The sequence below is a fragment of the Dermacentor andersoni genome, chromosome 3 (assembly GCF_023375885.2).
Source record: "Dermacentor andersoni chromosome 3, qqDerAnde1_hic_scaffold, whole genome shotgun sequence".
Classification (NCBI taxonomy): domain Eukaryota; kingdom Metazoa; phylum Arthropoda; class Arachnida; order Ixodida; family Ixodidae; genus Dermacentor; species Dermacentor andersoni.
This window is the reverse complement of record NC_092816.1, coordinates 85992088-86008590: the sequence shown is the minus strand read 5'-3', so window position 1 is coordinate 86008590 and position 16503 is coordinate 85992088. Positions and strand designations below refer to the sequence as shown.

At 45.7% G+C, this 16503-nt stretch overlaps 1 protein-coding gene across 1 annotated transcript in view; it reads right to left on the bottom strand.

Moving 5' to 3' along the window:
* LOC126542731 (sodium-dependent dicarboxylate transporter SdcS-like) overlaps nucleotides 1–16215 on the bottom strand; it is a 43780-nt gene extending 27565 nt beyond the window's left edge. Inside the window, exons 1-7 of the mRNA XM_072286852.1 lie at nucleotides 15962–16215; nucleotides 12604–12910; nucleotides 8816–9185; nucleotides 4693–4726; nucleotides 2680–2796; nucleotides 1585–1698; nucleotides 708–785 (exon numbers count right to left, since the gene is read on the bottom strand). Of these exons, the coding sequence (XP_072142953.1) occupies nucleotides 708–785; nucleotides 1585–1698; nucleotides 2680–2796; nucleotides 4693–4726; nucleotides 8816–9185; nucleotides 12604–12910; nucleotides 15962–16134 (1193 nt within the window). The 5' untranslated portion in view covers nucleotides 16135–16215. The remainder of the gene's footprint in view (nucleotides 1–707; nucleotides 786–1584; nucleotides 1699–2679; nucleotides 2797–4692; nucleotides 4727–8815; nucleotides 9186–12603; nucleotides 12911–15961) is intronic.
* Nucleotides 16216–16503: the final 288 nt, after the last annotated feature.

The following is a 16503-nucleotide window of genomic DNA, read 5'->3' as shown; positions in this document are numbered from 1 at the left end:
CCTCCTCAGTTCGAATCACCCGCCGTAATTTCACGTAATACTCCCCTGAATACCCTTATCTCTCTCTCTCTCTCTCTCCCGCTGTGAATCAGCCAATGCTGATATCATCTGAGATGTACCATACCCCAACATAGGTGGCGCCTCCACGATTTACCATTTTTGTAATTTTCTCGCTTGCACAAGCTCTCTTCTCGATACGAATGGCAAATTCGTTATCGCAGAAGCATGATCTTCTAATCTAGCTCGACTTCATATTTTCCTCTAGTGCACCTTTAAAACGTTGACTCCAGGACATAACATCGCTCGGTCGACCGTTGTTGATCACTATATTGAGCATATCAAGGGACAACGAGCGTCCGCGCGATCGCCGCACTATTGAATGGCTCACTCATCCTGCTGCCCCGTGTTTATTTCGGCCACATTTTATTTTGTATTAAGAAACTGACGTTCTTGTTGTGGTTCACAGCTGACTGCTCCTTCTGCATTATGTTTTGTTCTGCTCTCTTTATTTCGCTTGGTCGTCATGGTCTCTACCGTGACGTGATACAGTTCTCCTATTATTTTACATTTCTTATTTTTCAATGTTTCCTTTACAGTCTTATTCATTTCTTGTTTACATTCTAATCCTTACTCCATCCCCTTCTTCTATTTCTTTTCGCAACAGTAAATAGTTCTTCCTCCCATACGTAATGGCAGACAGAACGTACGTCATCTCTCCGAGTTGTTCAAGCTTGCTGCGGCAAACTTCCTTGGCTGCGGTGGAGTCCTCGGCCCCGTCTTCATCGCTGCGAAGTTCGAAAACGCACGAAGACGCAGCGCCGCCTCGCTATATATGACATCAATAACTCCTTGGATACACGCGCGTTATTACGCCTGACAAAGTGCGGTTGCTCTGTAGCCATGGTGTTAGGGCTGTAACATATTCAGAACAGGTGGGGAGTTGGACTCCAGCTTACGTGTCTCGCGGGTCTATGACAACGTCGCATCTATATGGGAATTATGGGGTTTAAGGCTGAACCACTCAAATTTTACGATTCTGTAAGGCTATAGGAGCTAACAGACTTCTCAACCCGTTATCACATAATCAGCAGATCGAAAGCACCCTCCCGAATATGACTCGCGACTATGCCGCTGTTAGTAATACGGGTTAGGTAAGCGGAGCATGATATAATCCATTACAATGTTTGACTGCAGACAACCAGTGCCTTCTAATACACAGCCGCTAACAAATGTACGCTTTACGTAAACGATTAGTCACTGTCGTCGTGTAACGTCGCCTTGAAATGAAATATCGTATAAGTGCCTTGAGTGCGAACGATAGATGTTTACGGTTGACGCTCGAGTCGTTACTGCAGCTGCAAAGCTTTAAAGGAGCAGTCGATTCCGGCAGCCTGAGGTGACGTTCCTCTTTTCTCCAATAGTGTCACAAACGATTCTATACTGATAACGATCAAATACAGGTGTCTGCGTGTAAGGGGAGTAGGGTGTAGGTAAGGGTAGTGGTGATTACATGGGAGGGTAGATGCCGCGAAAGCCACAGCACCACTAAAGACGCTGTGCCTATATACCGCGAGTGTCACTTACTACTTCCGCAGGAAAGTGTAGAACACGAACAGCCAGCCGAAGACCAGAGTGACCAGTCCGAAGACAGCATTCACGGCCACCCACTTGGTCTGGCTGATCCCGTAGTTGTACTGGCTGCATTGAGAAGCAACGCCGCGCACCAATGTTACATGAACGGGTGAGCAGCACCACTCTCTCTTTGGATAGCGAGCCCTAAATGCCGATCTATAAGGAAGCGATTGTGCAATAGACTGATTTCACCACGTTGAGGCGCATGCGCAGTGACCGTGCTGAAGTCACGAGCCCAGTGTTCCTGGCCACATTACTGTTGTAAGGGCGGCTAGCCGCCCTACCAAGCACTGTTCTTATATTCCAAGTGACATTGAGGGTGATTCCGTGGACAACGCCGTTGTGGACTTTTTGTGGGCTTGTGCCTTTAGGCAGTTATGGAGAGGTGCATCAGCTTAACCCCGTTCGCATTGTAGAAATTCTTTATTCTCACTTTCCCGCCTGCAGTACTCGAAGAGTAAACGGGTTTCTCATGGTCTACAAACACAACAGGCTTTGTTACAGAGTTGCTGCCACTGTGGAAGAACGGTTGCCCTTCAGCTCGCTAGGCAGTGTAGAACTACCGGCATGGTTGGCGGCAGTTGAGGGCCATGTTAAATTTGTCCTGAAGTTGGTCTATCGATATAAACGATTAACTTTACGAACAAACGATGTTTCTGATGCTGAAGACTGCGTGACACGAAGCTCCGGTTTTGAAAGAGTGTCTGAAGGTTCGAATGGAGAGAAATTCACCCGCGTTCGAACGAACATTGTTGTAGGAAAACGCTATGAGGCCAAGTTATCCTAACTTCAGCAGTTATTTCCGAGATTTGTATAGTTCCTTATTTTGCGCCCTACAATTACGATATGCATTCACGTAGTTTACACGTTGTCCGGACCGTTGGCGACGTTTATACACGTTGTTCCCCTTAAATGCCGGATTTCTATCTCAAAACATTTTTCTCGTGCACAGCGACAAGGCACGCAGCGATATTGAACGTCGACGCCTGCTCACAGACAAGCGTGAGGGGGCAGGCCTCGTGCAGTATATATCATATATATACGCACTCCAGCAGGAGCGCCTCGAGGATGAAGCAGGGTCGGTTCGCCAGCAGAACGGCCGTCCCGCTGACCGCCGCGTAGCTCAGGGCCAGCATGAACGCCTTGCGGAGGATGGCGCAGTGCCTGCAAGCGAGCGAAAGCGTGCATTCGAATTGCCGACGTCCACAGCACTGACACGGCCGCTGGACAGCGGCCGTGGCACTGAGTTCGCGACTCGCGTGTCGACTGCGGCTTCACAACGGACGCTATGCGCACGCGGAGACGTGTGCGATTGCCTTTATTATTATTATTATTATTTTTTTTGCTGTAAGTCGTTTCACGATATGCTGTATTTTTGTTTTCGTTTTTCTTTTTTGTATTGAGAGATGATGCTGACCAGTAATGAGTCGCGTAATAATTTAAGAGATGTAAAGTGCTTCGCTTCAATAACAAGTAAGAAAATTTGACCTGTAAAAGACGGTTTTCCAGCTGCCAATCTTATCATTATTATTTTTAGTACATCATTCATTTCTCTATACTTTTTGCACACCTAACAGATAATCTATGGTCGCGGAAGGCGCGAGATAACTCAGCGGTACAGGTTCGGATGGCCATTTTTGAAATAGGTGCAGAATAATTAAGCTTGTATATTTATTAGTGGTGCTAAATTGGAGACACGCACACGCAAAAAGAAGAAACAAAATAGAGGGGATTAGCTAGTGCCGGACATCGACCGAGTTTATTGCGCTTTTGCAAATGTGCGCGTAGACGCTAACATTGCATACGAGCGAGGGTGAAAACCCCCATAATAATTTGTATATAGGGGATATCGATGTCCTACAACTAATTCTGTACCAAGAAGCGACTATACAATTGCACGTGTGCTAAACTTTCGATCAAGCCTATATATAGCGTGTTCTAGATTATGTTAGCCAAGCTGTTAGAAAGAAGGAAGAAAAAAATAATGAAAGAAAGAAAGAGAGAGAAAGAAAGAAACTAACACACAAAGAAAGAAGAAGCTCAGCAAAGTTCGAAACAGGCATCCGAACCATCAAGCAAATGTAGTCGTGGTTTCGCAACGGCTTCGCTAAATTTACCTGAACACCAAAGTTCGTGGGTCCGAGTTCGTGGGTCCGAGTGCCTTAATTATCTCTATCTTATTTAACTGTGACTAATTCGTAATACAATCGTAATCCTATCTGATTTGAACCTTCCTTATCATGGTCGCTATCGAACATGATAAGCGAATTTTCGATAAGGTTGATAACGACCGATGAGGGTTGATAAGGGTTTATACTGGTCGGATCAAGTCCTGTAGCATATATAACGCCTCTGGGATGTGTGGAGATGAGCAAGTGGCACAATGCTTGCGCATACGTAAGAAAACTACCAGAGGAGCTTCTGCGTGAATTTTTTTTAGTTGAGCACCTTGGCTGGAATTAGCTGGGACACACCGTATACTGCAACTGTCTACTTGAACACAGCGCACAATAAATCGACAGGGACTGACAGAGTAATGACACCACACAGCGCACAATAAATCGTGCGCTGTGTTCAAGTAGATATGCATAACCAACTGGCCCACCAGTTCGTCCAGGAACTGTTGTTTACAGCGAAGCTGTTTATGGCGTTTGTGTGTGTGTGTGTGTGTGTGTGTGTGTGTGTGTGTGCGGCCAACAAAGCACATGTGTGCCACGAGAAAAAGGGTGATTTAAAAAGAAAGAAGCAATGTGAGAAAAAAAAATAAGTTCTGTCGCAACAGAGCAATAGGTCAAGCGTATAAATTTCTGCCTTGCAAAGGTGCACGTAACGCTACATTCATTTGTGCACAGCAAGCGTGCGCCGCATGTAATCTGACGCAACTAGCATCGAAGGCATTCAAGCCGCTTTATAGTTTTGCGCAACCATCCAAGGGGGTCGCGGCAAATGTGCGTGTAATCACTGCTCAGCGAAATGTATTTATGCGCTAAATTATGCGATGTATAGGATACACTGAGCGACATAAACTGGCGGGACAAAAAGCATTACACAAATGCTTACGTCTGCTCTTCGTGCAGCACGTGATCGTAGTCGGCTGGAAAGAAAAATACAAGAATTTCAGCGCGCTAATTGACGTGTGCGTGTGTGAATGCAATCGAGATTTAAACTTCGTTATCAAGAGGGGGCAGCAAATTTTTGTTTCGTTCAAATTTCCAAATTTCGCACGTGCTCAATCAGCCGAGCTGAATTGACTTTCGTTTCTCCTTCCTGCTTGGGGGAAGGCTGAGGAAAGCAGCTTGAGGAGCCCGTCAACCCCTACAGCGTGTGGCCGTAGTCGGCAAATAGGAAGAAAAACAAAAAATGGATATTCACGAGAAATAAAATGAACTGGTACATGAGCAACAACGCCGAGGTATTAAAATGACAAAGAAAAAGGCACAGCAGCATTGAATAGATCAGAGATAAAAGAAAGAAATCAATCTCCCATTAAAATGCTAATGCAACAAACGATAAGCGCTTATACGGAAGGCCTTACACAATACATAATGCGATTGCATTGCATACTGATGACATATGCACATTTCAACAAACTAACATGGTGCAAAAACCGTAAGCAAACTCATTTCATAGAATGAACTGAATACATATCTAAGACACGTCCGGAACGATATGAATTAGTTCTGCGAGAAGTGTTCCATACATCCACATACATATAAGGCTTGTTTAACAGTCGTGGTAGTGTGTTATTTATACTTTCAACTCCGTAGTTAGGCATTTCGTAACGTGGCAAAGCTCTGAGTGTCTGCTGTTATACATGGGTACATTGGTATGAAGATGCGCCAGAATGCGCAGGCTATTGATATTAGCTCTTATTTCTTTCCTGTCAATACTGTCTATAAGCCTACCAATATCATCAATACCAATATCAATCAACTATCAATAAGTCTAGCGCGATAAATATCACGAATTTTAATCAAATTGTGCTTATCGAACAGCTCATTTGCGTGGGCGAAAATACTTTCATTAGATATTGCGTGTTAATAGCTTCTTCTGTAACATGAAACATTTTTGCAAGTTAGTAGCAGCGGTTATTCAACATACAAGCTGGAATAATGTACGTATGAGAAAAATAATCGAATTATACAATAAAATATTTTGACTTCAATTGGAAGGTGGTGTCGATGCCGGGATATTACTCCTGTTATAGGAAATAGCTTAATTACAACAGCATTTACATGGTTATTCCAACTTAGGCGACTTGATAAAATGCCTACCTAAGAGTCGTATGCTTTCTACGAAGTAAATGTTTTCGGAGTCATAATATAAATAAGACGACATTGAAAATTGTTTACATTTAGCCGTGAATATTAATGCTTTGATTTTGAACGCATTAATCTTCAGATGATTTACAGCTGATCAACAGTGCAAACCTTTCAACGCAGAACTTGCTTCTTCATTCGTGTCGCCTACCATATTTGATGAATGTAGTAAAGTTACGTCATCGGCCTATATAGATACTATATTGTGCATTCGTAGACGTGTTAAATATTTCATTTATAGCAATGGTAAAGGAGAGAGTACCGAGAATACTGCCTTGCGGGACACCCGCTGTTATTTAACGGAGTATTTATGGGTATGTATGCGGACACAGTGAGGGCAGTATGCAAGGTATGACGACAGAAGTCAAAGCACTGGACCCCGGAAACCGTATGTCAAGTTTTACCAAAAGTCGTTTATGATTGATATATTTCAAAGCTTGAGAAAAATCCATCAGTATTCATAGCATAGCTTTCATATACTCAAAGCACCGTGTAGACTATTATTTTAACTCAAGTAACGCAAAGTTGTGTATGTGTGTCTACCATGAAAAACGAGCGAAATGGGTGTGGTTCAAAAAAACTAAACTGTGCTTTGGTGATTATGTTGTCGGTCTCACAAAATTTAATGATCGATGCCAATATGAATTACTTCTTCTAGAACTTTAGAAAATGTAGGCAGTACGGAAACTGGTCTGTAATCTGACAAAGACTTTTTATCGTATCGTCCTTTTTTTTGTACAGCGCAGAAGTTAGCTATTTGCACTCGGCGAGGGAACACGCCTGAGTCAAGGCATTTATTAAAGGAGTGTACGATCACTAGGGTTACTACGTCCAATACGTGCTTTATTGGTCTAACCTGTGAATCGTCCGCATCACATCTCTCGCTGTTTTTAGTTCCACAAACAACGCTAACACCTTGGAACACGTTAATGGGTTCATAAACATTGAGTCCAGATTGCTAAAAGGTTAGCAACATCGCTTCACGTAAAAACATCTGCTGTGTCTTCATATATATCTTTTCATACATTTAAGTTACTCAATGCTAAAATAGAAACAAGAAAAAAGAAACTACAACAGGCTTTGACAACCACTGCTCTGGCTGCAATTTTCCAAAAGCTTGCACCGAATTGTGAAGAAATAAGATGGTAAAACACATAGACGTTCAGTAACAGAGTCGTTAATGTCTGCAGAGGACACATTTGTCGTAATGACCGCCGTTGACTTCAGTATGTTGACGCGCGCCCTTGTTTATCTTTTTCCGGTCACTCGCTAACTAATGTAAAAAGTTGTCGCCCGGCGCAGGACGCCCGCCTGCCTGTATCAAAACATTCTCGATCGTTCTCGCCGATTCCATCTGTTGCCTACGTTGTCGCAGGGCCTCGCATAATCAGATTGCATCCGGGATGCGAATAGCGTTGCACTTTCTGCAAGGCACGCGAGCAACAGCGATTACGCTGTAATCTTCGACGAGTCGTGTATAAATAGCAGACGCGCTTGACCCGCAGTTGACACTTTCGACGACCGCCGACAGTGCTCGCTTTCGGTTTGCACCGAGTGTCGCTGGTTTTCCCCGGCATGTACGAGTTCGCCAAATGAATTGCTACATTCTTAACTCAGTTTTGCTACTGTCTGCTTCTTCATTTGCGTATACCTTAAACGTCTATTATCCCAGTCCAGTACGGGGTGGCGGATCAGCATCAAGCCGTGAACGAATCGACGAAAAGGGCGACCCAAGCATCTCATAAACTTGTAGGTTTCGCTCCTTTTGTTTGTGCTGCTCGTCGTTGTGACGCCAAAATGTTACGAATGCAGATGCGCAGGCTGTCACTAAAACCCCGTATATATGAGTGTGACGCGTCTGAAAATAAATCTGTTGGAGGTTGGCGCCTGTATTCGTCAGTTTTCACTCTGTCCTTGCCTTGCGTTGTACGCTAGATGCAGTAATGGAACACACATGCCCAAACTTGCGTTATTTTAAATTGTAGCGCTTTGGATAGTGGCAAAACTACTCTGCAGAAACCATCGACGGCGATTGTCAATGTAAGAGATAGCCACGTGCTTCTATAGAAGGCTGTTCGCTTTAATAAATGAATGATGCGTTTACAGGCACATATTTGTTGTAGTCAGGATATTTAGGCAGCCTTGTTTCATCGCGTAATTCCGCAGAGAACAGGGCGCACATTCAAATCCTGACGCTGGACTATTATTACTCAAGGCGACCGGCAAGTGGAAAAAAACACTTACGAAAGTACGAAAGGAAAGCTTCGTGAATTCAGCTCTAGAACCATTATCAAGAATATCTGTAGCGGTGATATACGCATTGGCAGGATAGCCTGCTCTTGTCAACGGGCTATCATAGTTGGCGCTCGGTTACGAACATGCCCCGCAACTAAGTTGCCCGAGAGAACATGCCATTTACATCGCTGCCTTTGCAGCGGTGAAACAGCGACTACCATGAAAAACGAGCGAAATGGGTGTGGTTCAAAACCCGACGTCTATGACGTGTATCAGGCTCGCGCAATCGCTTCCACTGCAGCAAAAGAAAAAAAAAGAAGCATAGCCTTCAAGATCTCGGAACAACATTCATTTGGGCTAGATGGTGCATACTTGAATTAGGAACGAACAGCGCCAACTAAGACGATCAAGAGAGGGAGCACGACACAGGATGGCTCTTGTCTTGTGTCGTTCTCACACTCGTGATCGTCTTAGTTGGCGCTGTTCTTTCTGACTTCAAGATCTGCATCTGTTTTTTCAGAGGGCGCCGCCACTGGGGACTATTTGGATGAAAGACGGCTTTAAATAAAGTGCTACCGACGGAGGCAAAAGGTGCACTGTATATAGAGGGCTCGCGCCGATATCGTTACCGTAGGGCGCGATGTCCTGCCCCTCGAGCGCCGCGCGGGCCTCCTGTTCGGCTCCGGCCGCGGCCGCGGCCTGCTGCTGCTTGAGCCTGGCCTCCTCGTTGGCCTTGTTGAGCTTGACGACGCGCACGCGCACCTTGCTGGCGTACACCTCGGCCACCAGGGTGTCCACGAGCGAGATCATGATGGCCGTCACCGCGGCGTCGGTCACGAACATGGCGAACAGGAACACGAGCCACATGTACACCAGCAGGAGCCATCGCACGCTGGTGCCTACAGCGAGCAACAGATACAGCGCCATGCGCCGGTTCAGCTTGGACGTCTGCAGCAGGATGGAGATGAACAGGCCCGACAGCGCCCGGATGATGTCGTCCTGCAGAACACAGAGCGCAGGTTGGTCACATGGCTGTGAGTATTCAACTAGGTGCAGTACGCTCGGGGAAGCTGTAAATATGGGGAGCCAGCGTGCAGCCCGCCAATGGAACTATAGTAGGAGGTCCCTTGACAGGTAGCACGCATACGAGACTTTGGGAGCGTCACGGCCGTGGCAAAGAAGACAACCTTTCAGATTTGCTTGTATTTTGTCATTTGATATTTTTGCCGGTGTAGTCATGTAATTAACCTTTAGGTACGACCAGTGATGTTTTCCTTGCGACGTGCCTTTACATTTGTTTACGGCGTTCAATTAGTGAACCAGCAGCTTTTCATTTTTCCCCCCTACGTCCTAACTTATTTCGGCAATCATTTATATAGGGATCATGGAAAGCTCCATTCCATAAAGCAGCCTTCTGAATAACCTATTTAAAGCGAAGCTTTTTACGGCGAAAGCTCTATATGACTAACATTCCATAGTTTTTCCGGCGTCCGTCAACAGAAAAAATCGACATGTGGGCCGATCCTATATATAGTGATAGTGCAGAAAGAGTCCAAGCTCAATGGCACATACCAATGAGGGCTCGAGAACCTGTAACGCGCCCTTCGGAATCTTCGGGATCGGCCCACGTATGGGGAGTGCTTAACGCCTGCTTCACTTCCGCCGCGGGTCGGCCCTATATTGCACTGTCTTCGGACTGACCCGCGGTGGAGGGGAAACACTTTGCTTTTCGTTTGAGAACTTTGACTGTCGTCAGCTTTCGCTGCATTCCATCTTCACAGAGTGGAATGGTTATCAGATCGTTTTTACGAACCATCCCGGGCTTTCTTGCCTAACAGTAGCTGCCGCCTGCTGCCGCTGCTGCTGCTGTTCGTGCTTCATCGTTGAATATCTCACACTCGGCTGCGGGACATCGGCACCATCTCGGACCAGTGACACACTATACTTCGTTTGAAGCAGTGGAAGGTAGAGGAAGGAAGTCGGCTTGCGCTTGCGGGCCGTTGGCCGCTGGTGGAGAGGGTGAGGGGGCCTCGACCACCTCGACGGGAACAGCCGCGATGAGAAGGGAGGGAGGGCACCAGAGAAGATGACCTCACTTTGCGCATTCGTTGCACAGCCTGGCAACCGCGTGGACGGTCGCATCTACGCCTCCAAGGGGAAGTCGCTTGAGCCAAACGAATTGCGCAGGAAACCACCTCGCCTCTTTCACCCCCTATAACCCTGGTTGCGTTCAAAGGTGCATTGCATTGCAGAGCTCCTCGTTCGGGACATCCTTGAGCCAGATGAGAAGGCGCGCGTGAACACTGCATCGTAAGCTTCGCCGTATACAGCTTCCAGCAGGGCACGTTAGATCTGCTGCATCTTTTTTTTTTTTTTTTTCACAGAGCAGCATCTTAACCAGCTGGTCGGCAATCATGCTTTACAGATATTGAGAGGCTATTCATGTAGTTCTATAATAAAAATTAGTGACGTGTGTGAATGTACGCAAGCGTACATTCACGTACCTTCCTGTTTGGCTTACGCAGGTTTTGCCACATGATAGCGGAATCTGATAGACTACCACAGCCCTGCAATCTACGTAGGAATTGGTGTGCTTTATTCCGCACCCTTGGGACCTATTCGTGCTTCTTCCTATGCGCGAGCACATTCCAGCAAGCTAGCCAGGAGCCGAAAACGCCACCTCAACTCCATATCGTTTCACAACTTTTTTTTGAATTGTGGGAAGTTTTGTGAACATAAGGCACAACTTTACCTTTTTTATCTTTGCGTTCCCTTGCAGCTTCACTAATATTGTTTTTCGTTTCAATATTCTTAAGCACTGCCTCTGCTACTGGTAAAATTACTGATTGCGGGAAACCCGCTTCTTCTAACCTTACAATCTGTTTGTCAAAGTTTTCCTGTAATTGATGTGTTCATGGCTTCGTTAAGGCTGTCTTGATACACTGGGTGGCTATAGCCACCACCGCTTTCGAATGAGCCGAATCGTAGGGCAACAATTTCTTTTGGGACCTTGGGTTATATTCCCAGCACACATGGTTGTCACAGAAGGCTATAGCGTTGCCTAAAGACTGGATATCATTATCCTTTGCTAGTTCATGAGTAAAGGTCAACCCTTTGCCAAGGCGCTGAAAGACGTGCGGAGTGCACACTTGCGATGGCGACGTCATACGTGGAACTGCCTCGTTTTTTTTTTAAAGTACAAGAAAATCGTCGACCTAACGAAATACAGTAACAACCTGGCCACGGTCGATCCCTTTGTTTGCCGCTTTGTCTAATTCCGATAAGAAAATATTGCACACAATAGGAGAAACACAGGAACCTGTGCATACGCCCCTGTTTCTGCACGTAAAATTCTTCTACAGACTGTACGAAGGTAGAATTGAGGTAAAAAAAGTTATGGGGTTTTACGTGCCAAAACAACTTTCTGATTATGAGGCACGCCGTAGTGGAGGACTCCGGAAATTTCGTCCACCTGGAGTTCTTTAACGTGCACCTAAATCTAAGTACACGGGTGTTTTCGCATAGAATTGAGGTAAAACAGAAGCAACGCTAAAAACCTATCAACACTCAACCCAGCAGAATTCTGAAAAGACGCTTCGCCATTAACTTCAATACATGCTTAACAGCCTGAAGCTATGAAACGTGAGGGACCGAATAAAACAAATCTTCTTTGTCAATGGAAAAACTATGACCAATATCGTCGTTCACCTACTCATTGCTTGGCATGCCCGTGTAAGCCGATCCTGAAAGAAGTAACGATATTGTGCTGGTGCCGAGATAGCCGAGCGAGATAGTTACGCGAGGCGTAACTATTATTGTATCAGCCACACCTCAGTTTATCTGCACAATGGTGGGATGAGGTTTACTGAGGAGCGTAGTTAGGTTGTGCATTGCATGAACAGAAAGTTTTTATGGTAAGTATGTTTCTGCCGAGCAGGCGCAGTGGTATATTTCTGGGATGTACTTATATGTGGTCTTTGTGGAATAAATATTAGTTGCAAGCCTGCGCCTGGGGGGGTGGTCCTTGTATGCTCTCTCTCTCTCTCTCTGGTCGTTTGTTCGCGCATTTATAAATTTGTTTACTGTCAGAAGGCACCATCGATGTTTTCTTTTTTTTAATTTACAAGGTCATTGTGCTCTTCAATAATGTCGGTTGCAGTTATCACGCTTTACGTGCTGCGACGTATAAAACGTGGAGCCGCAGTTACGTATATTTTCCGCCCGTAAATTTCCCTCTTGTTGATGTCAATTTATGCATCCAGGAAAAATATAACAAGAAAAGTCGGAAGGATACAACCGTAATTTAGGTAAGTTAGCGTACGGCTGCTCGAAAATTACCGTAATGCCCGCACGTCATATATAGGTATGTAACTATAACGCCTTGTTCGTAAAGACCGGGATGCACACGTCCGCTCACGTTCATGTATCTCATGGCGACCTCCTTGGCCGGGATGAGGTTGGAGAGCGGGAACACCACCAGGGGCACGAACGAGGCCACGTGATAGGGGATGGGCTCGAGCGTCCAGAGCACCACGATGCCGCCCACGGCGAGGCTGCACTGCAGCAACCGGTCCTTGGCGATGAAGACGCCGACGAGCATGGCGACGAAGACGAGGTAGCCGACGATGATCTTGTACTTGCGCAGCGCGTCGGAGATGAGCATCGAGCGGCTCGTGCTGGACGCGTGCGAGGCCTCCATGGCGGATGTCACGGGCTGGGCTGCACTGCGTGCATCATGGTCATATCCGAGTTATAATTAGCCTGCCGCCGCGTATATACCGGGAACGGCCGGCGTGCTTCGCAGGTTGCCTGGTCAATTGAAAGTTCAGTTTTATTTTGGGAAATCTGAAGTACACGTTTTACGGAAGAAACAACTACAGAAGGAGGTCTCAGTCAGAAGACTGAATGCGAAACCTCCTGTTATTACGTGCATAAAATAAAATTTACTTGTACAGTGGACAGCATCAGGTTATTCAGAGCAGCCAACTTCATTCGATGTAGAATAACTTTCAGTGAATACCAAACATCGTTGCAAACAAACGTAATTATGTAAAATACACTGTCTAACCTACAAATAGAGATACACAATAAACACAAGGTTTCAAACAGATAAAAATATTTAAGATACGCTATAAAGTCTAGAAATATAGCTATACAATAAACACAACATTGTAAACGAATAGAATTATGAAAACTTATCCATCTATTCAACAAATATAAAAGCAAATTATATTTAATGTTAATCAACGGGGCCCTCTTTTATACCAGCCGGCAATGAACACACCTATACGTACTTGTAAATCGAGAGCAAAATTTCTCAAGCTAAAGCATGTTGCTATTGCAGAAACCTGGGTGAGTTGGTTACTGGCACTGCGAAACGTGGTTACAGCGCTATAAGGGAGAGCGTGGCCTCCGAGATTGCGCGTGCACCCTTGGTCGCCATCTCGGAGGCCTTGTGAAGACGCAACACGAATATTGAAATGTGCAGTACGGGCGCCCTGCGCATTTGGCGACCGTGTGCTCTTCGCGAATCGGTTACTGGCATTATGAGACACATGGTTACACCGTTGTAACAATGTTACATAATGTTACTAAACACAACACAACACAACTCGCGCAGCACCCACCGCAGTATAGCTTCGTTCAAATTTAAAGAGGACCAGCGCTCAGACGATGTGCACAGAAAAGAGTGACACAGACCCTGCGCGAAGTATCGCTTAGTGCAGTATTTCTCAAACTGTGGGTCCCGAGCATTTTTCTCGGGTCATGGAGGATCCAACCAGATGTACATTCTGTTCTGCTTGCGGGTAAAGAGAGAAATTTTCAGCCTTGGTGCCCATACTCTTTCAGCACTATTTTGTTTAAGATATATATATATATATATATATATATATATATATATATATATATATATATATATATATATATATATACGAGCACTGCTTTTTAAAAATAAGATAGGCCTACTCAATTTACTGGAAATATATCACAACATATGAATTATTTGCCCACGTGGACATCCTTTGCGAAAAAACGAAAGCTATTTAGGAATTAAACTAATTGCATTCATTTCCTGCTTGGTTACAAACTATATGGCTCATGCTTATATTGAAAAGTCGAGAGGGGGGGGGGGGGGGAGGGTCCACCCGCCGTGGTTATTGCTCAGTGGCTATGGTGTTGGGCTGCTGAGCACGAGGTCGCGGGATCGAATCCCGGCCACGGCGGCCGCTTTTCGATGGGGTCGAAATGCGAAAACACCCGTGTACTTAGATTTAGGTGCACGTTAAAGAACCCCAGGTGGTCGAAATTTCCGGAGTCCTTTACTACGGCGTGCCTCATAATCAGAAAGTGGTTTTGGCACGTAAAACCCCATGATTTTTTTTTTTTTAAGTCGAGGGGATCGCCGCAAGAAAGTCTAGAGACTTTCCGGGTATCTGCACTTCAAAGTGGTCATGCAGACCGAAATAACCGGATTCGAATTATCCGTTCCGATTTGCCTCATCACTCAACCGGCTAGGGTGGCTACCGGGCCACCCTAACGCGACCCCACGAAGTGTGGCTCGCGGTGCAATCCCTCCTGTGACGTAGTAGGGCGATGTGAAATGAAAGCACCGCCATATACGGCTCGACAAAAGGGACCGTCTCACTCCTAGGGCTGCTGAAACGATTAATGCGTCCAATCGGGAGTTGCGAAAAGCGCAACATTGAAACAACTTAGGGACTGGCACTTATTGCGCGAGACGGGAAACGAACCGAACAAAGAGGAAGAACATGAAGAAAGCCCACAGCAGTGAACCAACTATAGGGCGCCTCGGGGTGTTCCGCTCGATCCGAACAACCTCGTGGGGAGAGCGAAGGCTTATGGACAGAGAGCCGCGTTTCTGGGTACCGCGCGAGTAATTGGGTAAATTGAACGAATAATTCCACGCCACTTTTGTTTATTTCTCTCTACATGGCCGTTTTTGCAATGTGGTAACACGGGAACATAGCGCTTTGTCACAGTTCACCTGAACTTGTCAATATAAATGTGCGGCGTATGTGTTGCTAAATAAGAATTTAATTGTAAATAGTCGAATTAGCGGAGACGGATTGCTTTAGTTTTTTCTCACAAATGATGTCCGCTCGCGCAAATAATCCAATATGTAGGGACGTAATTTAAATTGTTTTCGTAGGCGACAAAAAGTGAGGTTGAGTTTGGGGAACAAAAAACAAACATTTACTACAGTGGGCGTACTAAAATAAAACAAACAAACAAATAAAAACAACCGCTCGGTGTTAAATGCGGCTTATTTGTCACGTTTCTCTTCCGCGTTTTGGCAAATGCGAAACCGTAGCACCTGGAGCCTTTACGCTAAATCAAAGTCTGCTCCAAAAAGCCAGAAGTGCCTTGTGTGGAGGTTTAAACAATACTGGTGTCCCACTGCGCACTTTCGATCGCGATCGAGCCCGATCAGGATATAATTTCTCGGTCGCGAATGACTCCTTTGCGCAAGCTGTAGGAGACAGCCAATTGCGATCGAGAATTTCGATCCGGCTCGGGCTCGATCGCGATCGGAAGTGGCCGTGTGACACCGGTCTCCTTGGCGTCAAACTCTGCCGGACTACTTGGCGCGGTAACACAATGTGCAGAAACTCCGCCCCCGTAGGTTTTCATTCGTTGTCATAGAAGGAGTCTATCGCATTAACTTTCCGCGATGACGACGTCACAATGCCCATGTTTACCAGCACGGAGGAAATTGATAAGACGGTCAATGGTGCACCGTTATCGTGCTTACGCGATGTTGGGCTGAAGATCTGGAAGCAGCAGGGGGCCGGAGCGCGATGGTTCTCGAATCTGCCGCTCAGCTGCCGGCCAGCAGAGAATCGAGGCGCGTGCAGCAGCTCGAGGTCCAAACTTCTTCTGCTTCGACTTCTCTGCGTTTTCTGCTATTCGTTCTTGTGTTTTCATCGATAATTGCCGTCTGTAACAAGTAACGATGCGCTCTTAATTAAGACGTCAGAGAAACATAATTTATTTATTGATGCTGCAGGCTCTATCGAAAGAATTTCAATGTGGTTGCCCTCCGCCGAGCAATTTCAGTCGTATTTTTTCATTTTCTATTCTAGAGAGATAGAGACAGAGAAATAAACAAACAAATAATATATATATATATATATATATGTGTGTGTGTGTGTGTGTGAGTGTGTGTGTGTGTGTGTGTGTGTGTGTGTGTGTGTGTGTGTGTGTGTGTGTCAGGGAAGAGCGAAAGGGGGACCAAAGGAAAGGCAGAAAGCGTAGGTGATGATCATGATATGAAAAGAAAAGGCATTAATCAAA